This window comes from Coregonus lavaretus, assembly GCF_964263955.1.
Source record: "Coregonus lavaretus genome assembly, chromosome: 3".
Classification (NCBI taxonomy): domain Eukaryota; kingdom Metazoa; phylum Chordata; class Actinopteri; order Salmoniformes; family Salmonidae; genus Coregonus; species Coregonus lavaretus.
Window position 1 is genome coordinate 61,508,136 of NC_139990.1, and position 27,492 is coordinate 61,535,627.

Sequence of the window (27,492 nt, forward strand, 5' to 3'; positions counted from 1 at the left end):
AAAATAGGTTAGAGGAGCGGCATAGGATGTGGGAGTGGCCAACCTTTCCACCAAATATAAAACCACCCACCCTATGATAGTCTGAGTTTGGCCTCTCTCTTTTCACCCCTTTCTCTATCCGTCCATCTCTCTCCCTATCTCTTTCTGGGCTCCAACTCATCCTCCTTGAGCCCTTCTCCAGAAAGTGATCCACGTTTATTTATTCGCCTCGTGAGCCTAACCAAACACCGGCAATATGGAGGCCATCAAGAAGAAGATGCTGATGCTGAAGATGGATAAGGAGACTGCTCTGGAAGCGGCTGACCAGTCCGAGATTGACAAAAATGCAGCTGAGGATAAGAGCAAGCAGGTGGGGACACCTAGCCTAGTTTAGGCTAGTATTCTCAGTAGAATTCTAGTTAGGAAGTAATTAGGTGATGCTAATTCACACACAGTTGATTAACTTTGCACGCCGAATACTATGCTAACACAAGTAGGCCAACAATTGCTAAGATGCTAACCATACCTTGGTTAGGGGAGGTCAACTGAAGGTTAATCTTGAGGCCTTACAATAGAGCTCAAATTCAAAATGGGTCTGTTAACGCTGAATTTAATATGAATATTTAAAAGCAAATTTTTACTTAGAGAAGGCAAGCAACCTATGTATACACTAAGTGTTATTAACAATAAATAACACAAATTATAATAACTATTCTTCAAGCTAATATATATTATGGCATATACCATATTTATTAACTATGTGTATGTATTTTTTTAAAACTCAATGATAACAATATTTAGGAAGTTCAAGGCGGAGTTGTTTGAAGAATGCAAACAAATTATCTTGGTATTTCTACCGAAACGTAGAAAGAAATATCCAAATGACAAATCCAAGTTTGACAGCCAGGAGCCTTTATAAAGTCCTAAACTTAATTGACAGACAGTCACAGGAAAAGACAAAGAGAGACATTATATCCATTATATAGCTCCATAAAACTATAATAAGACTGTGCGTGTGGGCATTCTTCTTGACAGTGACAGCTGTCCTCCTGTCCCCAAGTTGGAATCCAACAGTAGGGTTGTGAACAACGACAAGGACAGACAATAGTTTTACACAGCAGGCCAGGGACGAAGGCTGAGAGCCTTGGGATATTAATACCCACAAGGCTTTGACACTGTAACCCCTCAACACATTCATTCGGCTACTCATACTTGTGGATGTTTGGGATCAATTCCTCATCAAAGGCGACCAATCATTATATCATTCCAAAATAGTCTTGTTCACTAAGCAATGAACTGTACCTTGAAATATGTGATACCTAACATGATTGTGTGCTCTAATCTCCCAATGACTTCAATGAACAGTTTTGTCCTATGGAAATATGTTTTCGGAAACCTTGTGATGTTGACCTCTCCTTCTCACGTCTTGCTGCTGTATGTGTGGTTCTTTCCACTCTGTAGCCTGGTCTTCACATGTCCTGGCTTGTCTTACTCTGAGTTTCTTCCCTTCAACCATCCTCTCATACTGTCTCTCCCTCGCTCTATTGTCCTCTCCTCACTGTCTCTCCATCTCCTCTCTTTCTGCCTCTTTGTCTCTCTCTTTCCCACTCCTCCCTGTCTGTTGTTCTTTTCCTCCGTCAGCATGACGATGCGTTGATCCAGATGCAGAAGAAGCTGAAGGGGACTGAGGATGAGCTGGACAAATACTCTGAGGCCTTGAAGGATGCCCAGGAGAAGCTGGAGGTTGCAGACAAGAAAGCTGCAGATGTAAGTTCCGTCGGCACACCAAACAGCACACGACACAAACTGCTCTCTCACACCCACACATACAAACAAGGCCTCTTTTCCCATCATATTAGTTTCCACACACACAGCTCAGCCTCAGGCCCATACCCTTTCTCTACCTTCTTTTGATCCCTCTATTCCTATCTGTCCCATGACAATGATTAAATGGTTTTGTCAGGGAAGTACTTCCCTGATATAGCACATCCACATGCCGCACTAATAGTTTGCCTTGTTATGGCAAAGCCCTGAGAAGGCTCTCTCTCCCATGCCAAAATACCATGGGGTTTAAAACAGGAGAGGTCAGAATGGTAGGGGTGGAGGAAAGGGGGGGGGGGGGGTTGCAAAGCCCATGTCTACACAGACACTGTCATAAACACAATGCTGTCAAACCCCCCTGCTGGTCCATACCATGTGGTAGATAGGCCCTGAAGAAGAAAAGCAGTAAGAGTCCTTGAGAGGAACCAGAATCCTCAGTGAGGATAAAGATAACAACATAATAATAATAATAATAATATGCCATTTAGCAGACGCTTTTATCCAAAGCGACTTACAGTCATGCGTGCATACATTTTTTTTTGTGTATGGGTGGTCCCGGGGATCGAACCCACTACCTTAGCGTTACAAGCGCCGTGCTCTACCAGCTGAGCTACAGAGGACCACATCTATGCCTTGGCTCGTGTGGCATCTCAGAGGTGGCAGACACTCTAATAGCATGGTGTCATGACTTGTGGTCTCAGTTGCCAAGACAGAATATCCCTTCAGTCTTTAGTTAGTCTCAAGGGTCAGAGCCATTGATTTAGACAGGGTGTCACTCTGCATAGCCAGCTGGCTACTAGCCCCCCCCCCGGCAGCCAATGGGGGATTAGTGCTAATAGTGTCGCCATGTCACTGCTGTTATTCCTCCTGTCATCATTGTGTTCCCGGTGACTAGGGAGAGTGTAGTGGGGACGATTAATATACCCAGACTGGTGTAATCGACTGTGGAGTCGTGGGGTGTCCACTGCTCCATTACTGAGGATTTGGGACGCGTTTCAAACGATTGGCTTGCTCTTTGTTGAGATAATATTTCCTGGAACATTGTATTGGGAGACGTGTGGGTGGCACAAATTACTTTCTCTTCTAATGGAGTTGCTAGTGTTTCCTGATCCTTAATTAAATTACAAGAGACTTAAGAAACAGGCAAGACATCAACTGCAGTCTTATTTTTGACATTGCACTGTTCGGTTAGAGTTACAAAGGCAGACCAAAATAACTCATCCAGTATCCAATTATCATTTGATTATTTAATTAATTTAAATCATAACGTACGTTTAAAATAAAATGTAACGCCACTCGTGATTCATATGCCCCCTCCCCCCAAAAAACGGAACCAGTACCTGGGCTTGATGAGATGATGAATATGACAAGATCTCTTCTGACGCCTAGGATCCTTCAATTCAAAGTCCCATTAACCAGCTCTGCAAACGTTATAATGTCAAAATATGTTCGGTACTCACCAAAATATGGAGTTTTGCAGAGCAACTATCACCATTACTGCCGTTACACACGGTATGTACTTCCAAAAAAGGTCTAAATAAAAATTAAATCAATTATATTTTGGGATACTGTAGCGCTATTGGGTCAGCCGACCTGTGCGTGGCAGCAATTAGTGATTTTATTGCAGGTGCTGAAGATGGATTTGGCGCATGCGAACTTGGTAAAAAACAATAAATACATTTTATTTATACATTTTTTGGAAGCACATACCGTGCGTAACGGCAGTAATGACGATAGTTGCTCTCCAAAAATTCATATTTTGGTGTGTACCGAATGAGTACCGAACGTATTTTGATATTATAACGTTTGCAGAGCTTGTTAATTGGACTTTGAATTAAAGGATCCTGGGCGAGAGGAGATATCGTCATATTCATCATCTCCTCAAGCCCAGGTAGCGGTTCAGCCAGACTGGCTAGTACAGTATGTGTTAACACAGGGACATCTAGTGGTAAGACAAGCCATTCTCAAGTCCACATACAATTTGACAATAACGCTTGTCCATGGACAGCCCCCATGGACCATGGTGCACATTTCTGGATACATTGGGGAAAAGAGCAGTAATACGCAACTTAAGCCATCGCACATCCATTGAATACCAGGGAATTAATATTTACATACACTAAAACCATCACGTACAACATTTTTATTCCGCAAGATGTGTCAACTGAGCATGGGCTAAAAGCAAGGGTCTCAAGCCAACACATTTCACAATTAGCCAGAGCATTACACGGCAGTATGCATCTTCTTTATGCTAAATAAAACCACTCACTGCTCTCCAGTCCAGATAATGACCTGGCCAGCTGGCATATGCAGCTTGGACAGATGGCCCTGTGAGCTGAAGGCAGCTAGCCAAGAGTTCCATGACAATGCACTGCAGACAGGACCTAGACCTATAGTGACACAAGTAATACATGAAAAATAAAGATATTGCTTCAGCTTAACCTTATTACTACCCACTGGGCACACTGGTTGAATCAACGTTGTTTCCATGTCATTTCAATGAAATTACGTTCTACCAACGTGGAATAGACAGATGTTGAATTGATGTCTGTGCCCAGTGTGTGTGTTGCAGCCTGGTCTCATAGACTAGACGTAACATAGTAATAGTAAATCAAAGACATTCAAATGAATATGATATGTTACATTTGGTATGGTTACATAAGACAGATGGTTACTTAAAGAAAAAACGAAAGTAAGGTGGTTGGTCGGGGTGGTTGCGAGTTCAAATCTCATCCCGGACAAATTTATAATTTGAGTTAATTAGCAACTTTTCAACTATTTACTACTTTTGAGCTACTTTTCTACTACTTAGCATGTTAGCTAACCCTTCCCCTAACCCTACCCCTTTTTAGCTAACCCTTCCCCTAACCTTAACCCTTTTAGCTAATTCTTCCCCTAACCCTAACCTTAACCCTTTAACCTAACTCCTAAACATAACCCTAACCCGTAGCCTAGCTAATGTTAGCCAGCTACCTAACGTTAGCCACCTATCTAGAATTTGTAACATATAATACGTTTAGCAAATTCGTAACATACTGTACTTTTTGCAAATTCAAAACATATTGAATGTTTTGCAAATTCGTAACATATTTTACATTTTTCTAATTTGTAACATGTAATACAAATTGTAATTCGTAACATATCATGCGAAATGGGTGATGGACATCCATAAATTAATACATACCATACGAAACGTAACGTTTCATACTAAATCTCGGATTTACGTACATAATAATACGAAATGTTTTGAGACCAGGTTGAGCTACTAGCTAGCTCTAAATATGACAATTGATTTGTTTACTGTTTCATTGTCTTTGCGGTGGGGAACTTTATTGCGTTATCATTTGGAAAAAGTCAAAATTATTCAGGTGGCGGGAATATATAATGCGTCAGTTCCCCTTTGACAGGGCGGAGTAGACCGGAAGCGTGCTGTCTGTTGAAATAAGGAAGAGAAGAGAACAAGGCAACTGAGCAGTGGAGGGAAAGAGAGAGAGACCGAACAACCGTCTTCTTTGCACAGCTTGCCTCCAAATTCGCTGCAATTTGCTTATTCGTCTTCAATAGACAACTGGAACCATCGCCCATACATTTTGCTTAAAAGGAAAATTCTACTTGTATTCGTGTTGTTGGAACTGCCATTCGAACCTATAGCATGTACTTTAGCCGCTAGCTAGCTAACGACGCTGTCTGTCCATTGACACATCGAGGTGAAAACTTTGGTTTACAGTTTTTAAGCTAGTCTAATTGATTCATTCGGCATAGTTATCAATCTAACTACTTGGAGTTGAACGTTTTTATGCACATTACATTTGTCTGCCGTTAAGAATTAATTTAGACTATTTATAAGCTGACTTCTTACAGTGTTGAGTAACGTTAGATTGAAAGAAACGAAGCTCTGTTCTGATTTCCAGTTTGGACTCGTTGACGGGGCGTTGCTGTGTCTGTTCGGGAAAACATCGCATCGGGAACGACGTTTGCCAGCTTGCAACCAATCAAACTAGAACGACTAACATTAGCATCCTGCACGAGCTAGTATCAAAAACACGTTTTCAATCTTTGCAAGTTAGCTAAGTTAGCTAGCAAACTAAATTAATTAAAGATAATGGCCAACAGCATCGAGGCAGTGAAGCGAAAAATTAAAGTTTTGCAGCAACAGGCGGATGAAGCCGAGGAAAGAGCCGAAATCTTGCAAAGACAGGTTGAAGAGGAGAAGCGGTCAAGGGAACAGGTAATGTTGAAATAACCTTCCGGCATCTGCCAACGCGAACGTTAGGCCTTGAATTATCCAGATGCTAGTTACAGGTCGTAGCTAGATGCATTGATTTGTGATGTTATGGCAACTTTCTAGTACTGTTTGAACTGGACCCCCTACCATTAGCACCTATTTTTGTCGGTTTCTTCAGCTCGCTGGGTCCAATAGCCTCATATTGGAGGTGAAAGATGTGACAAATTCCTGCTAAAACTAGCTAAATCAGATAGCCAGCTAGCTGGAGTTGGGCGTCCTCATAGAGAGAGATAGAAGGCTCATCATGGCTATAACTCGTTTTAGCATGGACATTGCCATTGTGTGTCATTTTAAAGTAGTCAACTGGGTGGGGATTCCTATGGGTTGGGAGCAATCAGCCAATGATCAGCACATTGTATTCAAATTGGGTACAATGGTTTGTAAATGGCTTTAAGCTATAACAGCCATCTAGTGGCCTCAATAAATGACTGAGACAAGATTTTGTTCAGGACTCCAGCACTACAGGTGCCACCAATATTGGCTTTACACTACTTTTAAAACTGATATGGTTTCAATAGATGGGTTAGCTGACAACATGACAAACGATGTGTGCGCTTCCTTGGGGCAGAAGTCAGCATGTTGTTATTCTGGATGGCCAAATTGCTAACAAGAATGACAAACTGCCATGTGGGGAGTCGTAAGTGGCTAGTTTCAGCACGTTTCATCATGTTCTTGATACCATGTCTTGTTTTGAGGTGTTTTTACTGCTTTCATGTCAATGCTAATATGGCTCAAATTAGCTAGCTAACCAACAACTGTAACAATGTATTTGAGACAAATTCTCATTTTGTACATTTTATTTATGTTTTCTAAAAACATTGGCAACCAAATATAGCTTACAATCTAAGCCAACCCAGTCTGTTTTGCCCCATAGTTGTGCACTTTTGTTGCTAAGCAACCAACCCATGCTGTCGCAGATGCTATAATGGCACAGATACAAAGATGTGTCCTCTATCCATCTCTATGGACATCCTGCATTTCCAATTATCTTAAGAATAATTGTACCCGAAGGTCTTTGCGTCTTTCATTGATTGGATATGTTTTATTTGTGCAATGCTAATTCCAATATGTTTTGCATGATTGAAAGTCGGTCAAATGCTTTGAATAGTTTGTGAGTTGTCCCTGCATTTCCCTATTCACTGGAATTTCAAACGTTTGCCCCTAGGCTTGGCCCTCAACAACTTGCCAAATTCCTCATCCTCTCTAAGTTAACTAGTAGCTAGTGATGTAAGTGCCTGCGTTGCCACAAAGTGCAACACTTATTGCACTCTTTATTGCGGTTTTATGGCGAACTACTTTGGCCCAGTCCCCAGTTGTAATTCTCTTGTTAAATTCTAGATTAACCTGGTCACACACAGATGATACAAAGCATATGTTTCTGTATGGTTTTCTCCTTTCATCCCATGATAAAACTCCTACAAGACATGCATGTTGTCACTGATATGCGCTCAGTGTCTTTTTCAGGGAGGTACACAAGTGCTACTGTTACTTGGAGCAAAACAAATGCAATACATTAACTGACTGGATATATACAGCTATTCCAGAGCTTTTGACTGAAATAAATGGCCTACACCGTGGACAGTCATTTTTAAATGAGAGCGTCTCTTGGACAACAGTTATACTCTAGCACAGAGGCCCGCGCTGGATGCGTGTGAGGCTCCTGCAGAGTCATTCTACTATGGTGCACAGGAAGTGTGGTTGCCAACTGATTGTGGTGGGGCCTTTTTGCGGCTGCCGTCAGAAGAAATTACAATGGATGACAAAATAATGTTGGTTATGAGTCGTGCTTATATATTTACATTTTAGTCATTTAGCAGATGCTCTTATCCAGAGCGACTTACATGAGCAATTAGGGTTAAGTGCCTTGCTTAAGGGCACATCGACAGATTTTTACCTAGTCGACTCGGGGATTAGAACCAGCGACCTTTCGGTTACTGGCACAACGCTCTTACCCACTAAGCTACCTGCTTAGTGGGTATACATTTAAAAAAGTGACCTAAGAGGAAGACAACCTGACAATGAATGTTTGGCCCTTTCCCACAGAATAAATCATCAGGCCTAGTCTGGAGGAGTTATGTTGTATCATTCCACCTGTCTGATTCGGCCTTCTGGAAGTCTACAGTATTCAGAAATGCTACTACTCTTCTACATAAGCTCCTCTGAAGACTCAGATCATGTTGCATCTTGGTCATAAGGTGTACAAACACTAAACACCACCAAGCTAACTAGAGAAACCTCATTCTTAAGTCTAGAGCTGAAATGTCTCTGCTACAGCATTCTCCACCATAGAGGAATTTGAAGATGCATACACATGCTCCTCACTTCCAATAATCTAGAATAGTAAATTAATTCATACATCCACCACCATAGCTGCAAAATACCACCTCCAGAATGTGCTTGGTCAAACAGGAAGTAGGTAACTAATAGCACTCTTTTCATTGGTTACAGTGATGTTTCAAGGGTGTGAGGGATCCGCAGGGGCCAGGGCTGTTGAGTGGGTGCTGATTTGCATATCTCTATGGCGCTGGCCTCGTGCAGGCTGTCAAACACTTGCATGCCAGTGCCATGGCAACCAGGTTTGTCTGTGCTCCGAAGTCGTTCTTTCATACAGCCACAGCAGGTTGCCTTTGGTTGTTGTGTGTGTATAGTAGGGGTAGTTAATCAAGTGTTGCCGTAAACATCTACATCTGAAAGGTGCTGTGCTTTCATTGCTTATGCACCCCCTCTGTTTTTAGTTTGGTGGTCTGTCTCAATATTCTAGTGTTAGATTTACATCGTTTTCATCTGACAGATGGTCTTACCCAAAGCCATAGATAAGAGTTTGTGGTTTCAACCTAAAAGCTTTTGATACTCTTTGACATGATTCCATGGCTGTCATGCTAGCGTCTCCTGGGCATTTTGAAAACAGTGGCAGCAGCATCATGGCGCCCAACTCTATAGTTGGACAAACTCTTTACCCATTTATGATTGGTCTCATCCAGATTTACTAGATGGTACATGCATACAATTTAGCGACTGAGGTATGACCAGTAATAGACAGTCCAAAAGTGTGAAGTCCTAATCCTCAATGTACTTCGCATTATATACTGAGCTGTGTCAGTGTTAGCCTCCTTCTGATCTATCCATCTGGTTGTGGCTATCTAAGGCTTAGTAAGCCTTCTATCCATCTCTCACTGCTCTTTCTCTGACACGCATTATTCCTCTGCTCCAAGGCATGGAGAGTGAGAACAGAGTCAGGCTACTCTTTACAAGGCACTAAAACATTTATTCACTCCAAGTGCTTTAACCTTCCCCTCATCCGTCTCTGTGCATTCTCTCTCTCTCTCTCTCGCCCATGCTTTTCCATACCCGACCCACCCAGGGTAGGCAGCACAGTCATCTAGGCTGGTGTGCCCAATTAGTGCCATTTATGGCCATAGAGACCACTGGCATGTCTAACCCATACACCAGCACATCAATCGGGGAGAGATTCGCTGTGTGCATTAAATGTATCAAAATCTTATGGTGATCAAATGTGACGGGTTGGTGTCCATTACAAAGACTCTGCAAGCACACACTCACATGTTCCCAGCTCTGTTCCAGTTCATTGGAGAGTGCTGCGCTCTCTCTCTCACCCACACATACATACAGGCTGAGGGAGAGGTGTGTCCTTAAACAGGCCTGTGTGTGTCTGAGTATAACTGCTGGTTGTTATGCCATAGTAACTCACACTCCGCTGAGGCGCACTCTACCAGTGTGTTATGTGATTGTAGGCTACATCACTCTGTAATCCTTCTCTATATCGAAGGTTGAGTTGGTGTGAAATATCCTTATTTCGTGATTTTAAAGGTATCGGTATGTCATGATGTGCTGTCTGTGTTGGAAGAGGCCTCTCTAAAGATGGGCTTGTATCGTTGTGTGTCTCAAAGGGCATTTGTGAGCTTATGGCGTACATTACTTCTCAATAACCTCTCTTCTCTCTGTCCCTCTCTCTTCCCATCCAGGCTGAGGCTGAGGTGGCCTCTCTGAACAGGCGTATCCAGCTGGTTGAGGAGGAGTTGGACAGGGCCCAGGAGAGACTGGCCACCGCTCTGCAGAAACTGGAGGAGGCAGAGAAAGCTGCAGATGAGAGCGAGAGGTGTGTGTGATTTGAAGGGGTGGAGGTGGGGCGGTGTTCTCAATCCTCACTGGGTCGCCTCACTTCCTCTGATGCCACTTCCTGTTTCTCTAAGCGGGAGGCTTTTGACTTCCTGTCAGGGTTTTAAAGCAGAGAGGATGTGGGACAAGGTCATTGGTGGGTGTGAGCTGGAAGTAGCCTATTTGAGGGAGTACCCTGTGGGTAAATGAACAGGTTTGCTGGGTTTGTATATAGGCTAGGACACTTTCTCACTCTCTCACACACTGCCCCCTGACCTCTTTGTATCAGTGCCCCTCCTCCGATCTGGCCTGCATTATAGGGTCCTGACACCATAGGGATCACATATCAGTAGAAGAGGAGAGCTGTAGAGGTAGTTTGCCACCAAACTATACAGATATATGCTCACCTGTGTTTCTCCTACAGTATTTCCCGTGCAGAAAGCTAAGGCTGCAATACACTGTAGTATGGTAATTGAGGTCAAAAGACGTTTGGCTCTCTCATGCCAATCTGTCTTCCTCTCTCTACCTCCCTTTCTCTCAGGGGTATGAAGGTGATTGAGAACAGGGCCTCCAAGGATGAGGAGAAGATGGAGATGCAGGAGATTCAGCTGAAGGAGGCCAAGCACATCGCTGAGGAGGCCGACCGCAAGTATGAGGAGGTGAGCTCATCAGACCCCCCCCCCCAACACACGTCACACATCTAGAACAAGGCTCTGATGTGGCCTCTGAAGAAGTCTTGTATCGCACATCACCACTTATTTTGTTCTATCATTCTCTTGCTTCCTCCTGCTCTTATCTATACTTTGCTCTCTTCCTCCTCTCTCTCTACCCCTACAGGTGGCTCGTAAGCTGGTGATCATTGAGGGTGATCTGGAGCGTACAGAGGAGAGGGCGGAGCTGGCCGAGGGGTGAGTCGCTTTTTCACATACGTCACAGTGCACACACAATCAATCTCACTGTGCCGCTCCCCTGCAGTCATACACTACATCTGCTTAAGCTTGTAGCAGAACACATAAACACTCATTAGTTCACTCACTCTTACACTGCAGAAGTAAGTTTAAAGCCACAATGGGTTTCAGCCACACCTTTTGCATGGCGTTACTAAACTGGCCCCAACACGTCGGGCTGCCCGGGCTTTGCCTGATTGCATGACGCGTTCGCTCACATTACAGCTCTCCTCACAGCTCTCATCACAGCAGTAGTAACTGCACACCCACTTTTATGTCACTTTACTTTTACATGTTTTGAAGATTTGTTTTACTAAACAGTAAACTGGAGGTGTTTATAATGACATGTTTATCTGCTGCATTTAGTATGCAACAGAACGATACTGTTACTTTTGTAATTACCTGTAGTATCGCTGTAATAGGAAATAAGTATTCAAATGTCTGCTAGCACTAAACTAGCAAGTTATCATTAGCATAAAAGTGGGAATGCCATAACAGTACCATGATAATATCCAATCTGTCCTCCCCCTCTCCCCATACGTATGTGCCTGTTGTGTGTGCATGTGTCCTGGGTTTACCATACCGACATGTCCCTTTGTCGGTTACCATTTTCTCTTTCCCTCCATCTTATGTCTTTCTCTGTCCATTCTCTCTCTGTCCTTCTCTTTCTTTTGCTCTCTTTCTGCATGTGCTTCCGTGTCATGTGACCCCCCCCCTCCTACTCACTAATAGCAACGCCCGGAGGTTGGAGGAGCAGCTGAGGGGTTTCGACCAATCACTGAAGAGCCTGCAGGCCTCTGAGGACAAGGTACCACCCCCCTTTCTCCCTGTTCTTACCAACTACAGGACACAGAAATTGTGCCTTATGGGGACCCTCAAAAGGTCTGACTAAGGTCTTCATAACAGATGTCCATAAATACGACCCTCTGAACTAGGTTTGTGAGGACCAGGAATGCACACAGGGATTTTAGGTCCTCCTGCCCTCATTAACATAAATTCCTGCATTCATCTGGCTGCATGACTGACCGCTCTATAGCTGCTGCTTCCGCGATCCTTTCCCCTTCTCATGTGTGCTCCTTTTCACTTTTCCTTCTCTCTCTCAAACGCTCTGCATACCATCCGCATGAATTTACCCGGCTTTATCGAGACCTACAGGCGCTCCATATTCCAAGTTTACTAAGAGTATTTGACCACAAACATTTTCCCTTGGTTTATCAGTATGATAAGTCTATGCTTTGTATTGTTGGGATATTATTTAGTTTGTAGCAGAATGGTCTCGGTCCCATTCCTCCGAGGTTAAAGTTCATACCTTTCTCTCCTTGTGTTTCTCTTTGTAAATCTCTCCGTCTGTTTTCTCTATCCCCCCACCCTCTAATTCCCCTGTTCATTGTCACATGTCTTTTCCTTTCCCCCCACCTTATTGACCTTTGTTCTCATTTCCCTCACCTCCCTCCCTCTTCTATCCACCCTTTTCCTCATCCCCTATTCCCACACCCTACTAAAAAACCCAACCCCAAATGAACCGCAAAAAAAACTAAAAAATACTGCAGCAAATGCGCCGAGTTGGAGGAGGAGCTGAAAAATGTCAGCAATAACTTAAAGTCCCTGGAAGCCCAAGCTGAGAAGGTAGGAAGGAGGGAGGGGAAACCCTGCATGCTTTTGGAACTGAACGTAACTGCACCCAGGCCAGTCCTGGAGACGACTACAGGTCCATTGACCACCTAAAACCCTCCAAAGCCTTATTGAACTGAAATGAGGGGAATGGAAAATGAGTGTTGCTGGTGAATGTCTTTAACTACAATATGATGACCATAACCCTGGATGTTGTGAATCAGTGCATAACCTGAATTTCAAATGTTTGGTTTGCTATAAGGGATAAACTTAACTTAGTATTTTTTAATCTGTAATGTTTTAATAAGCATGTGTACTGGTATATGTTACAAAATGCTTGACTGTAGTCTATAATGCCACGTGTCATCACCAACAACTTCATTTATCAAGTAGATGCAGACCTGTTTGCCTTGTAACGGTGTCTGGCATTGCGTCCCGCCCACAGCCTCAGCAAGTCAGTTGCGTTTCAGACATGCCCCAGTAACCACATGCATGTGCAACATAAGCTGAGCTCTATTTGGATGAAACCACAAAGAACCGACCAATCAAACTGCCAGCCACACAAAATCCCAGGCAGCAACGAAGTCAGACGTTAGATTGTCTGGAACGTAGAGAGAATTACTCTTAACAGCTCTAGAAAGCTTGCCAACCCTGAGTAAATTCCATCCCCATGTTCCAGATACACATGTTTTCTCCTGTTGCCATTTAAAAGGTGGAACGAGGAAGTACATACGAGCAGGCATGAAAACAAGCTCACCAGGGACTCTCTCCTCAACCATGAACATCCACTCCTCTCCCCCATCTGAAGGGGCCCAGGACTGGTTCTAACTAAGGTGTTTCTGGGCAGGGAGGGAGGCTAGCTAGAGCTATACGGGGAGTCTGCATGGTGGTTGTCTGCTGTGATGTAATCCTTAAGCTCTTCTGGATAACAGGCCACACCCTGACTTTGCAGCTGCAAGAATGCAAACCAACATCTCCCCTAAACCCCCCCTTCAGGGTGATGACACTACTGCACAACACCAGTGCTCTGTAGCTCAGAGAAAGAGGCCTTTTCAGCAAACTCCCATTGCCAGACGAGTGTCTGCCAATGATGTCATCCGACGAGAGAAGCCTGTTTGTTTTGTTTTCATTCTTCTTCTTCTCCCACCCAAACTCTAGCTACATTGAAAGCTGCACAAATAGAAAAACGGTCCATCTCAAACTCCTCAGGCATGTTGAGGTTGAGTCACGCGATCAGTCGACACACCTCACTCCCTCATTCTCTCAAAAGCGTCACAGCCCATGCCTTCCTACTGCACTGTTGCTGCTCAGTCCGCACAAAGGTGGTAGCAAAGATATTTATAACTAACCCAAGATAGTTCATCTGTGTCGTTTACAGTGGGAGCAAATTAAGCATAGTGGGCAGAACAACAAGGAAGTGGGCTAAGCATGAGCTAGCGAGATCCTATTGGTGCGTTGTAGCATATATTCCCATTAGGGAACGCCTCCTCTGAAGTGCGCGTGTGCACAAACTCAATTCGACCTTGCACTCCTTCTAAACAACGCAATTTTTTGCGAAGCGTCGGGTCTAAAACTTAGTGCACTGTGTCCATAACAGATTCTAGTTTTGGGAACAGAAATGTCGGCCCACCTTTACCTAGTTCCATCATCTCTCACTACCCGAGACTTGACTTCCTCTCACTACCATATTTCGTGGTGAGAACATTCTAAACGTATAGCCCCGTGCCGTGTCTGGGTTACCCCTTCTGTCTGTGGTGGTAGTGGTTGGAGTTGCCACTGGCAACCTGTTTCGACACAAACACAAATAGTACAGCAGCCACATTCAAAAGCTTATGACCAGACTGAGTACTCAAAAGGGATGAGGAATAATAAGAATCAGTTTCTCCTAATTGTAGCCCCCCCCCCAGGGGGTTTCTTTGCAGGTCAGTATCTGTTCCTCATTACAGTCGCAGATGTCCCGTCCCCCGCCACCCTCTTATTTTTCTTTTTTTGTTGTTGCATAGCACACGTCTGCTAGAGTTGGAAAGATGTTAGGGTTATGCAGTTAAATGAAGTGCTGTTGTAAGGCCTTAATAAGCCTGCCAGCTACCTCTGATGGCTGAAAACAGATTTGAGTTATTGTCTTAAGCGTTGTTTTGTCATTTTCTTGTCGCTCTGTCTCCACTAATGTGCAGAGCTGATTCTTTCTACTACATGACAGAATAATCATGGCTGTTCTGTGAATGCTCTGTGATGATGATGCGCTGTCCTGAATAGGCCTGAGGACTCTCTAGTGTCCCAAACGTGTGGTTTTCTGATTGGCTTTTCTTCCTTCCTCCCCCTTTGTCCCCTACAGTACTCCCAGAAAGAGGACAAGTATGAGGAGGAGATCAAGATCCTGACTGACAAACTCAAAGAGGTGAGATTCCCCGGAAACACTTATCACGAAGCTCTGAATGGTTGACTGTCCATACACACAGCATTGCTGTGGTATGTGCCTGTATTGCTGTGGTGGGGGGTTTAATAAACTTGTGATACTTTCCCATAGGCTGAAACCCGTGCTGAGTTTGCTGAGAGATCAGTGGCCAAACTGGAAAAGACCATTGATGACCTGGAAGGTAGGATTCTCACTCTCCACATTGTTGCAATTCACAGGACTGTTATAAGGTTTTATAAACTGTACTCTCCCTCCTGTGCCCTCGCTCTGGCTTTCTTTCTCTCCATCCTCCTTGATGTACATCTCTCCTCATCCCTTTCTCCTCTCCCCTCTGTGCACCCACAGATGAGCTCTATGCACAGAAATTGAAGTACAAAGCCATTAGTGAGGAGTTGGACCATGCCCTCAATGACATGACCTCCATGTAAATACTCATTTAGATGCCTGTGTGGTGTGGGTTGAACTGGAGTGTGCTATTGCGTGTTAATAACAGTATGATTCAGTAACAGTATGCAGACTGTCATAAGAGGATGGAACAAGTTGAGTTGCTAGGGAACTATTGTAGTGGAATGGGCTCTGGTAGCCTTTGGATGTTTGTGCTGGAAAATGTATCACACTAAACAATGTATTGAGGCATAGCCTACCATGTACACATACTTTCATGCATCTACACCCATGTAAACATACGTATTCTCACTCTAGGGATAGGCACATTGTAGATGGATACAAGCATACGGTAGCTACAAGTAAATCTGCAGTGGTAGAAGAACAGATCCAGAGACCTTGAGCTTTCCCCTTTTATCTTTTCACTCACTTCTGCAAAGTTAGGATGTGAGCTGTCACCTTGGCAACAGTACAACACAAGGCACAAACACTGATACTTTGATATGTAGATATGGCTCACACACTATCACATGGGCCTACTTACACAAAGTTACCATATTTTTATGGAAATCAATGCGTTTGACTCTAGTCTAGCTCAGGGATTCCATTTGAAGCTATTGAGTTGCAGTGCGTGTGTATGTTATCTGCTTGGTTAGTTGGGCGATTTTGTATCAGTCTAATTCAATTACAAGTTTGAATTTCCTAGTGTTCTACTGTAATACACTTAAAGGCCAATTCCTCAATGTTTTAACATCATTCATCATCTCCAGCACCAAACCAGTGTCTACATATGTGAAAACAGCACGTTTCTATGATTTGTGGTTAAAAAGGTCCTAGAAAAATTATGCTTCTGACATCACAGGGTAGGATAAATAAAAGCAATTTTCAAAACCTGCAATGAGTTTCTAGCCCAAGGGAGGGTATTTGCTTGCTCTCCACGTCACCGTGAATCTCATTGTCTGAAAAATCACTGTTTTTGAAATGTTTAAACTTTTGATGATATCATCGGGTAGAACTTTAACATTTTTAACAAAACTTAAATGTGCCGTTTTTACATATGTTGACACTGGTAGTATTGTGCTGGAGATAATGAAAACGAGGTTGAAAAATGGTAGAGTTGCCCTTTAACTCCGGTCTTGCATGGTGTGTTTTGCAGTTGCATGGATTGCAGGTTTGCTGTGCGTTTTACACCCCATGATAACAATAACCATGGTGTGTTATTTGAAGTGTTAAATTGCCATTGCTCCATCTCTGTATTTCAGATAAATTGGACTCGTTAGATTTCTGGAAAACCCAATACACTCTGAATTCGGTCTGCCTGAACTGCCACAACGGTTGCGCACTCTCTCCCTCTTCCTCCTCCTCTTTCCCCCTTTCCTTTCTAGAGAGAAAGAACCATACCCTCCTCGTAGTCACCAGTGCCTGTCTCTTCCTATCTCTCTCTCTCTCTCTCCATCTCCCTTTGTCATTGGCACAGTTGCGGCCAGCACGCTGGCTGAGTTTCTGGGTTACTGTCTTCCTTTTTTTTTGTCCATCTGTCTGGGCTCCTTTCCTATCTGTACTGCACTGCTCGCCCTCTGACAAACCCATGTTCACACACTCTGTATTTGTGACTGTCTCTCTGTACCTAATGAAGAGAGGGGGGAAAAGAATGCCTTGGCTGTCTGTGCTCTCTGAGTTCACTGTCTGAGTTCACTGGTTTTTGGCTGTCCACACTGTCTGGGTTTCATTGGTTTCACTGATTTGCATCACCTGCGTCACCAAAGGTGGGTCAGTATGGTCTGATGCACCCCTCCCTCACGGAAATTAAGGGTGAAAGCGGATGTATTCTGATCAAGAAAATGTTATCACAAGCATTAATGTGGGCACAATAAGCACTTAAAACCGGTATGAATGAATGTTAGGCTAGATTTTGCTGCATTTGTTGAATTTGCACCAAAGGCATAACACCTTAAGACACAAATAATTGTTTTAAATATGTCCTGGTGATCACTCAAAGAAGATCCAGTCTTGCAGACCAGGTTTGTGTAATCCTAGATTACAGGTGTGGAACAGACCCTTACCCTTCTCTCACACTTTCACCTTTCACCCTTCTGAGTCACGTCTTATAAAGTGACCCAAAAGAGGAAAGCTCAAAACAGATTTGCAGGTGAAGTATTATTAAATTGTCAGAACTAAGTATACAAATGTGCAAATATAGCATTTTTGCAAATGTAAAATAACCTAAAGAAGATTACAAAAACAGATGCTGGTAGCACGTTAACCTGGTCAGTGCACTAATTATTGAAATTGTGCAAATATTGTATTTTTGATGTGGCCTAACATCAGGAACATTTCTGCACGTTTATGATTTTTGAAAGTGTAGGTAAATTCACTCTCACTCATCCTTGTTACTGAAGTGGAAAAGCCTGTAATAATGACTCGCTCAGTCAGTGTAGGTATTCAAAACACAGTTAGTATCAGTACACACAGCATTGTCATTGTACAGCTAATGCAACAGTAAGTAGTTTGACAAGATGCCTAAAATGAATTATTACTATTCAATTACATCAAAATGACATGCCTGTGGTTGCACAAAATGAGTCGACTGAGCAATGACTATCAAAATGCAAAATATGAACTTGGTAATTTACATAAATCTACAGAATTCATTACACATCCATAACTAAATAGACAACCCTTTATTACTACCTTATGTTTGCTATCTTTCCATAAATGCATTAGGGGTGGAACAGGGATAATATTACCATAGCATACTTATATTATAGCATAAAATCACGATCACAATATTCAATGGTGCCATTTTGTATAAAGGTACTGCTGAGAATTTTGCAACATGTTTTGAAATGAAGACCAATTAATTAATTGTTTTAAAAGTTATATTCTTAACATCTGCAGTTCAAACAATTAGTCACCCCACCACTGTTTTGGTAAAGGGATGAGGCTGGAGAAATGCAACCACCATCAAAATCATAAGACTGAGCTATGGACGCAAGGAGTGGCCGTCCATGATATAAAAACTATAGTTTTAACCATGTTTTGAGGCTATACATTGTTTGTTTACAATTACATTGTTTGCAAACAATGCAGTAAAACAAGCTTATATTTTGGGTTCTGATGGGGTAGGCCAGTTCTACTATGCTCAGGAGGCATTCATAAGTTATATTCTTCAAGAATCAATGGGTTTAGCCTATATCAGTCCCAAACAATATATGTAGAAATCGCAGATTGACAGTTTTAATGCTTAGTCTAACATTGTCAAAGTCTTGGTATATCGATATCATCCACTTCTCATTCAGCCATTCCATAAAGAAATCACAAGACCCACAACTGTAAAATAAAGTTGTGTATCAAATTTAGCTGAAAAGGCAGGTTACCTACAATTCAGCAGATATACAGTGCATTCACCCTTGACTTTTTCCATATTTTGTTACGTTACAGCCTTATCCTAAAATTGATTTAAATATTTTTTCTCATCACTCTACACACAGTACCCCATAATGACAAAGTGAAAACAGGTTTTTAGAAATGTTTGCTAATGTATAAAAAAAAAAACGGATACCTTATTTACATAAGTATTCGCTATGAGACTCGAAATTGAGCTCAGGTGCATCCTGTTTCCATTGATTATCCTTGAGATGCTTGATTGGAGTCCACCTGTAGTAAATTTAAATTGATTGGACATGATTTGGAAAGGCACACACCTGTCTATATAAGGTCCAACCGTTGACAGTGCATGTCAGAGCAAAAACCAAGCGATGAGGTCGAAGGAATTGTCCGTAGAGCGCCGAGACAGGATTGTGTCGAGGCACAGATCTGGGGATGGATAACAAAGCATTTGGGCAGCATTGAAGGTCCCCAAGAACACAGTGGCCTCCATCATTTTTAAATGGAAGAAGTTTGGAACCACCAAGATTCTTCCTAGAGCTGGCCGCCCGGCCAAACTGAGCAATCGGGGGAGAAGGGCCTTGGTCAGGGAGGGGACCAAGAAGCCGATAGTCACTCTGACAGAGATCCAGAGTTCTTCTGTGGAGATGGGTTGTCCTTCTGGAAGGTTCTCCCATCTCTGCAGCACTCCACCAATCAGGCCTTTATGGTAGAGTGGCCAGATGGAAGCCACTCCTTACTAAAAGGCACATGACAGCCCGCTTGGAGTTTGCTAAAAGGCACCTAAAGGACTCTCAGACCATGAGAAACAAGATTCTCTCTTTGGCCTGAATGCCAAGAGTCACGTCTGGAGGAAACCTGGCACCATCCCTACGGTGAAGTATGTTGGTGGCAGCATCATGCTGTGGGGATGTTTTTCAGCGGCAGGGACTGGGAGACTAGTCAGGATCGAGGGGAAAGATGAACGGAGCAGAGCGATCCTTGATGAAAACCTGCTCCAGAGCGCTCAGGATCTCAGACTGGGGCAAAGGCTAACCTTCCAACAGGACAACGACCCTAAGCACAACAGCCAAGACAACGCAGTCGAGGCTTCGGGACAAGTCTCTGAATGTCCTTGAGTGGCCCAGCCAGAGCCTGGACTCTGGAGAGACCTGAAAATAGCTGTGCAGCAATGCTCCCCATCCAACCTGACAGAGCTTGAAGATCTGCAGAGACAAATGGGAGACTCCCTAAATACAGGTGTGCCAAGCTTGTAGCATCATACCCAAGAAGACTCGAGACTAATCACTGCCAAAGGTGCTTCAACAAAGTACTGAGTAAAGGGTCTGAATACTTATGTAAACGTGATATTTCAGTTTTTATTTAAAATACATTTGCAAACATTTCTAAAAACCTGTTTTTGCTTTGTCATTATGGGGTATTGGGTATAGATTGAGGGGGGGAAACAATTTAATCCATTTTAGAATAAGGTTGTAACATCACAAAGTGGAAAAGTTCAGGTCTGAATGCTTTCCGAATGCAGTGTATGTGTGTCTGTAAACGTTTATTATAAAATGTATATTAGACTACATTCTTGTAGGCAATTTAAGTAAATCATTAGCAAATTATTTATGTTTCCATCCAGGGGATAACTACTGCCCCCTCTCATTTAAGCAACAGAAGTTAAAAGCTGACCGCGGTACTCCAGGGATTGTTAGCAGAAAACAGGATCCCCCATTTATAGTGAATGGAAAAATGGAAATCTTCGCGTAAATAATAAATAATGGTACCAATAATTGATTCTAATACACCAGATGTGTTATTTTAAAATTGCGCACAGAACATTTTAGTTGCTAATGGAAGCCTGCACTACCCCGGGTGGCCTTCAACTTGAGTTACTCAATGAGGGGGGCAGCACTGAGCTAGCCTGCAACTTCACTTCCTGGAGTAGCTCTAACTGCGCATGTTATGTCTCAATGAGACGCCATCTTAACTGACTTCATTAGATGTACTTTTGAGTCTTCACATAGGAATGAATGGTGTCACGTGATTGATGGCTTTGTCCATTTAATATATACAGTCATTGTTTCCATCTAATGCACCATGACTGTGTGCTACTGATAGTTAGAAATATAATTAGGTTGGCTACAAAAATTTAAGCAGAAGCTGGCTGAGTGAATACATTTCTAGCATGCTTTTACAAATATTTTTCTTGTTCAAGCCAGCTAAGATTTCATGGAGGGTCTCTTACCAGTTTAATAAAATAAGTTTTGGCAACGTTGGCTAGTAAATTACCGATCTAAAGTTGTGATGAATACCAAATAAAGCTTAATGTTGAGAAACTTAGAGATGATAGCTATACTAGCATATCAACCAATATGCTGTTAATTAAATAGTCATACAAATGTAACACTTGCTGTCCCATGCAGGCAGGACAAAACAAAACATGTTCATAGTGAGAAAAAGAAAAAACCCACTACTGTTGTACTTTCTTACACTAGCACATGGACTTGTGTTTTCTGACTAGCACTGATTTTGCTGATCGCTGCTTTGTGGTTGTCGTACTTAGCTACCTTAAGTTGACAGGCTTGACTACTGTATGAGCAAGAAAGCCATTGAAAGCCATTGATTTAACTGCAAAACATACAGAATGCTGCAGCACGGGTACTGACCAAGACCAGACGGAGAGCACACATTACACCGGTTTTAAGGTCTTTGCACTGACTGCCTGTGTTTTTTAGAATACATTTTAAGAATCTTCTATTGGTTTTTAAGTCAATCCACGATTGTGTACCCCAATACATGTCAGACATGCTTTTAAGTTATGTACCCAGTAGGTCCCTCAGGTCCTCTGGCACTGGCCTTTTTTTAACTATCCCAAAGCCTAGGACCAAGAGGCATGGAGAGACAGCTTTTAGTTATTATGCCCACAGCCTCTGGAATAACCTGCCAGAGAACCTGAGGGGGGGCTGAAACTGTGGACATATTTAAACATATTTTTCGTTTTCTTTTCCTTAGGGTGCTTTTTAGTTGCTCTGGATAAGGATGTCTGCTAAAGGCCTAAATTGTAAATGTAGCTGCTAGAAAAGTGTAGCTGACAGGTCAGACTTATTTTTATTAAATGTTTTAATGTTAGTATGAGTAGATCACGTCATGCTACAAATGCCTGCCATGTTCTCGCTCTGTCAGAGATAAATAAGGCAATACAGTAGCTCGGGCTGTGTTAGTTTCAAGGTGATTTATACTGTAGTTAAATAGGGAATTATTCTCTAGTGATACCAAACCTCCACAATGTATAGCATACAACATGGCTCTCTTTACTCTATGGAGACCTTGTGAGTTATGAGGATCTGTCATAGAATTCACCTTAATAGTCACCCCGGGTTTTGTTCTACAGATTAAGTCTTACATATTTGGTTCTGTCACTCTATAGAGAAGTTGTATTCAAATGTTATGGTTTGGTGTAAGTTCCCCTTTTGAGGTACTGCTAAAATTACAAGGAAGCACTTTCTGATATCTGTTGACCCATGGTATTATGGGGGATCTCCAACTTCAATATCTGACCAGTTGCTATACCATGTTGTGGCTTGTGGAGTTGCAGAAATGCAGTTTCTGAGTTACAGAAATAGAGAGTAAATGAGGGCTACAAGGTATATTGTTTTCAAAGTAGTCATGTACTGATTTTATGCTATCAGGAGGTTTTGTCATGTGGATTGAGATGGTTTAGCCCTTGATGTTGCGCCATTGCTCCACTATAGTGTAGTAGACATCTTGACAAAACTCAAACACCACTTTAACATCTCAATGTCTTGCCTCTTACGTCCTCATCTCACCACCAGGAGGATCCTTATCTTACATTCATTCATTCTAAATTGTGTGTGATTTACAGATGCGCTAGCCAACGCCAAGGAGGAGAATGTCAACATCCACGCCACCCTGGACAAGACCCTGGAGGACCTCAACAGCTTCTGAGTGGCTACTGGAGCTGCGGCCTGGCCTCCTCTTCACCACCACCTCTTATCGCTCCACCCCCTCACCTCTGGTCCTGTCTCTCTGTCTGTGCTGGCTGACTGTTTAGCAGGGGGGTGGGGGGGCTGTTCATTGTTTTTGGTGAAGGTAGCACTTTCTTCAGTCCACACCTAGCCAAACGTGTTTCCCCAGTAGACCAAAATGGCTGACCGCCTCTCCCACATTCCACCCCAGTATCTGCGGATGCTCTCCTGATGAGCATCCCCTTTTTTTGTAGCCTCTCTTCATAGCAATCTTTTAGTCTCAAAACGGCAACATTTACTGAAGCACCCACGTCTTAAGTGTTAATCACAGGTTTCTAATTTGACACATTCCAGCTTAGGCGTGTGATTTACGTGTTTTGAGGCGACTCCTATTATCTTTCTTTGGCTGCTAGCTGTTTAGCTGTAAGCGTTTAAATACTTTGAGTCTTTTCTCTCCTGTTCTGATAACAACCCTTGTTACGGGGATATTTGGTGTCCACTGGGACACAGGAAGGTGGCGAGGGTAACAACTCTTACCAACTTATGACTCCCTTTGGAATGGGACCACCATTTTGATCATTAACTCTCTCCTGTTGTCCCCCATCTGAACCACTTGCCCTACCAACATATCGCCTCAAACCACTCACCCTCTGCTGGAATATCCCTACACAAGCACTGCTTTTCTACTGTGCCAATGCCCAGAGGGTCCACAACTGTGCTACCTTTTGTCAAGGATTTTGTGTTCATTTACAAGTATGGGCTGGGGGTGACATGTTTATTTCTTATAAGGGAGAAGTGTTTTGTTTAGTTGCATGGCATTTGTATTTTGTTTTATATGGAGCCATTTTCCAAAAAGGGCCATTATCACAAGTTACTGTAAACTGAACGGTTTGTTTTGCAGTTATCTTCCCACTTAAAGATCAGGAAATTGAATTGTGAATGAGTCGTAGTTCATTGAAGGGATATAAGTGTCGTATAGCTTCAGACAGAATTGGACGCAGATATTCTAGCCAATTGCAGCCTTAGTCCTCTAAGCTAATTGTTAATTTTCCCGATAAGATGTAGGGGAGGGGAGTGATCAGCCAATCACTACGCATTCCACTGCCAAAATGGAAGCATAGGGGCCAATGAGGAGGGATAGGGAGAAGGGACACAAGGGTATTAAACCTCTTATCAATATAGATTATTAAACTATTTTTTTCTGCAAATGAAGTGAACTGCAAACCTTATAAAATTAATAAAGAAATAAAAAGTAAAGTATTGCATCAAGTTTAACTGGAACTTTTCACTCGACGCTAAGGGTGTAAACATTGTGTTACCAGTAATGTTTTCATTGTAATAATCATGACACAAAAATGGACACAATTTAAAAAAATAAAGGACCATGATTCGTATTGACATTACAAAATACTTTTTTTAAATGTTGTTCAGTTTGTCACACAACACTTAAATATAGGTGCTGCTCTTGAGGTAAACTCCAAACTCTTAATTTTTTAATTGAGAGGAGTGCTATGGAGCTGCTTGTTTAAAATGTGAACATTGATTCCCACATGTCTACTTTAAAATGTTTTATGAACTAACATTTACCCTGCTATTAGATCATTGATCATGTCTGTGTCTAGTACGTTTTATTCTGTTGAATGGGTGTGTAATGCAGTATTTTGCTAATTTGACCATGGGTCAACGTATGTGCACTTTCCTGGTTTCCAGTTAATCTTCTAGCCATTTAGAACTAAAACTCTACTTGCTAGTAACCCAGTTAATAACTATGTTACAATCTAAGACTCTAAAAACGAAATGACACATGGCACAATATAAGACTGACATGACACTTACACAAGTACAGATTAAGTCAACATCTGCACATTGGGTCTTGGTGAAATTTGCCTCCTGTGTTGCTCCTGTAAGTCGCTCTGGATAAGAGCGTCTGCTAAATGACTAAAATGTAAATGTGTTGTGAGGACATCACTAAGTACAGGTAACTGCCAAAATAAAGGAAACACCAACATAGTGTCTTAATAGGGTGTTGAGCAAACAGAAAAGGGGGCGGCAGGTAGCTTAGTGGTTAAGAGCGTTGTGCCAGTAACTGAAAGGTCACTGGTTCTAATCCCCGAGCTGACTAGGTGAAAAATCTGCCTGTGCCCTTGAGCAAGGCACTTAACCCTAATTGCTCCTGTAAGTCACTCTGGATAAGAGTGTCTGCTAAATGACTAAAATGTAAAAGCTTCAATGCAACTTGGCATATTCTACAAGTGTCTAACTTTATTGGATGGTTGTGACACTATTCTTTCATGAGCAATTCCATAATTTGGTATTTTGATGGTGGTGGAAAACGCTGACTCCGGCACCGCTCCAGAATCTCCCATGGGTTCAATTTGGTTGAGAGTTGGTGACTGAGACACACACGCTATGCTCCTTTGAGACCCCCCTCTTTCAAAGTCTTCTAGCCATGATAGCCAAAATAATGGGCAACTGGGCATTTTTTATACATCACCATAAGCATGATGGGATGTTTTAATTGCTTAATTAAGTCAGGAACCACACCTGTGTGGAAGCACCAGTTTTCAATATACCTTGTAGCCCTCATTTACTAAAATGTTTCCTTTATTTTGGCAGTTACCTGTATGTGATCCTTGTAAATTCGCTTACATCGGTCAGAGCTACCGTTTGGGTGTTTGCTCAGATTTGAATCTTCTTGCCCTGCTACTTAGTTGATAGTACAGAACACTGTAGATAAATAAATACTACATATTCTCACTTTCTGCTGCTCCTCAGTGTATCAAAGGTGTTCTATGATTTTCACAGAAAATAGTGTAATGTATATCCAATTCCACTTTTCAACAATAAGAGCTTTCAGCAGAGCTGTGTAATGTCCCCTCCACTTCAGTCCTCTTTTGCCTTTTCTTTGGCTATTGAGAGCAGCCCAGTAACAAGCTGCTCCTCCAGTTGTGATCCATCGCCCTCATTTTTGATTATCCAATCAAAATCCACTCCTTGGTCGAGCCCACATTCCGACTCTGCATCATCTATTCCTGCAGAGAGAGAGGGTGTGGTGTTGAATTGATTGTTGTTGAAGAGGTATTGTATTTCTCTGAAAGATCATGATTACACCACTAATTATTATGCTATCAATGTAGGTATTGTACCTGTTGTGAACTCCCAGCCCCTCTCCCTCCGTGTGTCCTCTGAGGCCTCCACCCGAACACAGCGAGACTGATTAGGATACTCCCTCCAGAACCACTGCAGGTCTGACAGACGCCGCGTGTCACTCACAATCTGGAGCACAATAGAGATTAGAGAAGGTATAATGGTAGAGGACACAATACATTATGGTTCAACTGCTCATTAGGCAGTGCCTGGAAAAGTTATTTGTTCCGTTTCACCAACACTAAATATGCAGATGGTCAGTAAGACCTGACTCAAAGACTTGCGTTTGCCATAAATCGTACATAGTGGGACTAGGCTTGTAGTGTGTATCCCCATAACATTGGATCATTTGAGAATTTTGTTATCTTACCCAGATGGGTTGCTGGGCTCCCTTGATGGCCAGATGACAGAAGAACCCTGGGTCCTTCTCCCTCTGCTTCTCACCCCACTGGATCATGTCAGCACGGTACTTCTCCTTGTACTCACCTGCTCCCAACAGCTCCTCAAAGTCCAATCCATGGTCCTGTCGACACAGTGGGTAAAATAAGGAGAGACAGTGGTAGTGATCCTCCATTCACTAGTAGTGGGTATTGTAGAACAACTGGGCATGCAGGCTTTTGTTCTTGCCCAGCACTAAGTGTGATTGATTAACCTCATCAAGGCAAGGTCCTCAATCATCTGAATTAGGTGTTGTATTAGCTGGAACACAAGCCTGCACACCGAGGATCGACCAGGATGATGTTGCACTACTGTACACAACTCTACTAACCTGTGCGTATTGCTGTTTGAGAGGACCCGAGAGACGCAAGATACAGCAAACATCTGGACCTAGTCTGATAGAAATTATACATAAACCACATTGTTAAACTAATATAACATTTGATAGAGTATTCAATTCAGCGATAATAGCTTTGATAGGTTTGTAAACAGTACAGTATGCTAACAGTCAATAGTACCTTTTGTGAATCAAATCCGTCACGTAATCTTTTCCAGATTTGCGTTTCCCGCTAAATAAAAGGATGAGTTTGGGTTCTACTGTCGCCATCGAAATAACATTGCAGCAATCCATTGACATGTTTTATTTTTGATACAGTGTAGCTAGCCTCCTTGTTCACACAAGAATCGTACCACTGGCATGATGATTGTTTGGGTTACAGTCATATACACATAACAAGCGCCATTTAAATATAAAATGTGCTAATTTGATCGAATTCCTTTGACAAAAATACATATTACAATATTTTTAGAATAATTGTTATTTTATTTTAAGATGTAGTCATTCTTATCATTTGATCAACTTTAAAAAGATGGGCAAACGTTGGTTTAAAAAACTGTCATGTATAGTAGAGGCGATATTCTACGTAGGTTTACGGTAACAGATCGTTATCATACCATGGACCTTACCATTGACATGCGGAAATAGGATGA

The 27,492-nt window shown here is 42.5% G+C and overlaps 2 protein-coding genes across 9 annotated transcripts; one reads left to right on the forward strand and one right to left on the reverse strand.

Annotated features, from left to right (window-relative positions):
* Positions 1-235: 235 nt before the first annotated feature.
* LOC311113389 (uncharacterized protein) lies at positions 236-24,180 on the forward strand (the record flags this gene model as incomplete). Of its 8 annotated transcripts, none has more annotated exons than XM_084156593.1 (9): positions 236-349; positions 1,621-1,746; positions 10,069-10,202; positions 10,743-10,860; positions 11,039-11,109; positions 11,881-11,956; positions 15,095-15,157; positions 15,287-15,356; positions 22,815-24,180. In XM_084156593.1, the coding sequence occupies 9 exons, from the start codon at positions 236-238 to the stop codon at positions 22,895-22,897; spliced, it is 855 nt and encodes a 284-aa protein (XP_084012719.1). The 8 variants fall into 8 exon arrangements, with proteins under 8 accessions (XP_084012719.1, XP_084012720.1, XP_084012722.1 ...); XM_084156594.1 differs by lacking the exon at positions 11,881-11,956 and adding an exon at positions 12,699-12,774; XM_084156596.1 differs by lacking the exon at positions 22,815-24,180 and adding an exon at positions 15,521-15,603.
* LOC311113445 (phosphomevalonate kinase-like) lies at positions 24,172-27,196 on the reverse strand. The gene is made up of 5 exons (XM_084156658.1): positions 27,021-27,196; positions 26,834-26,897; positions 26,435-26,587; positions 26,064-26,193; positions 24,172-25,949 (listed from the first exon to the last, which is right to left on the reverse strand). Exons 1-5 carry the CDS (start codon positions 27,137-27,139, stop codon positions 25,801-25,803), a joined length of 615 nt encoding a protein of 204 aa, XP_084012784.1. The 5' UTR covers positions 27,140-27,196; the 3' UTR covers positions 24,172-25,800.
* Positions 27,197-27,492: the final 296 nt, after the last annotated feature.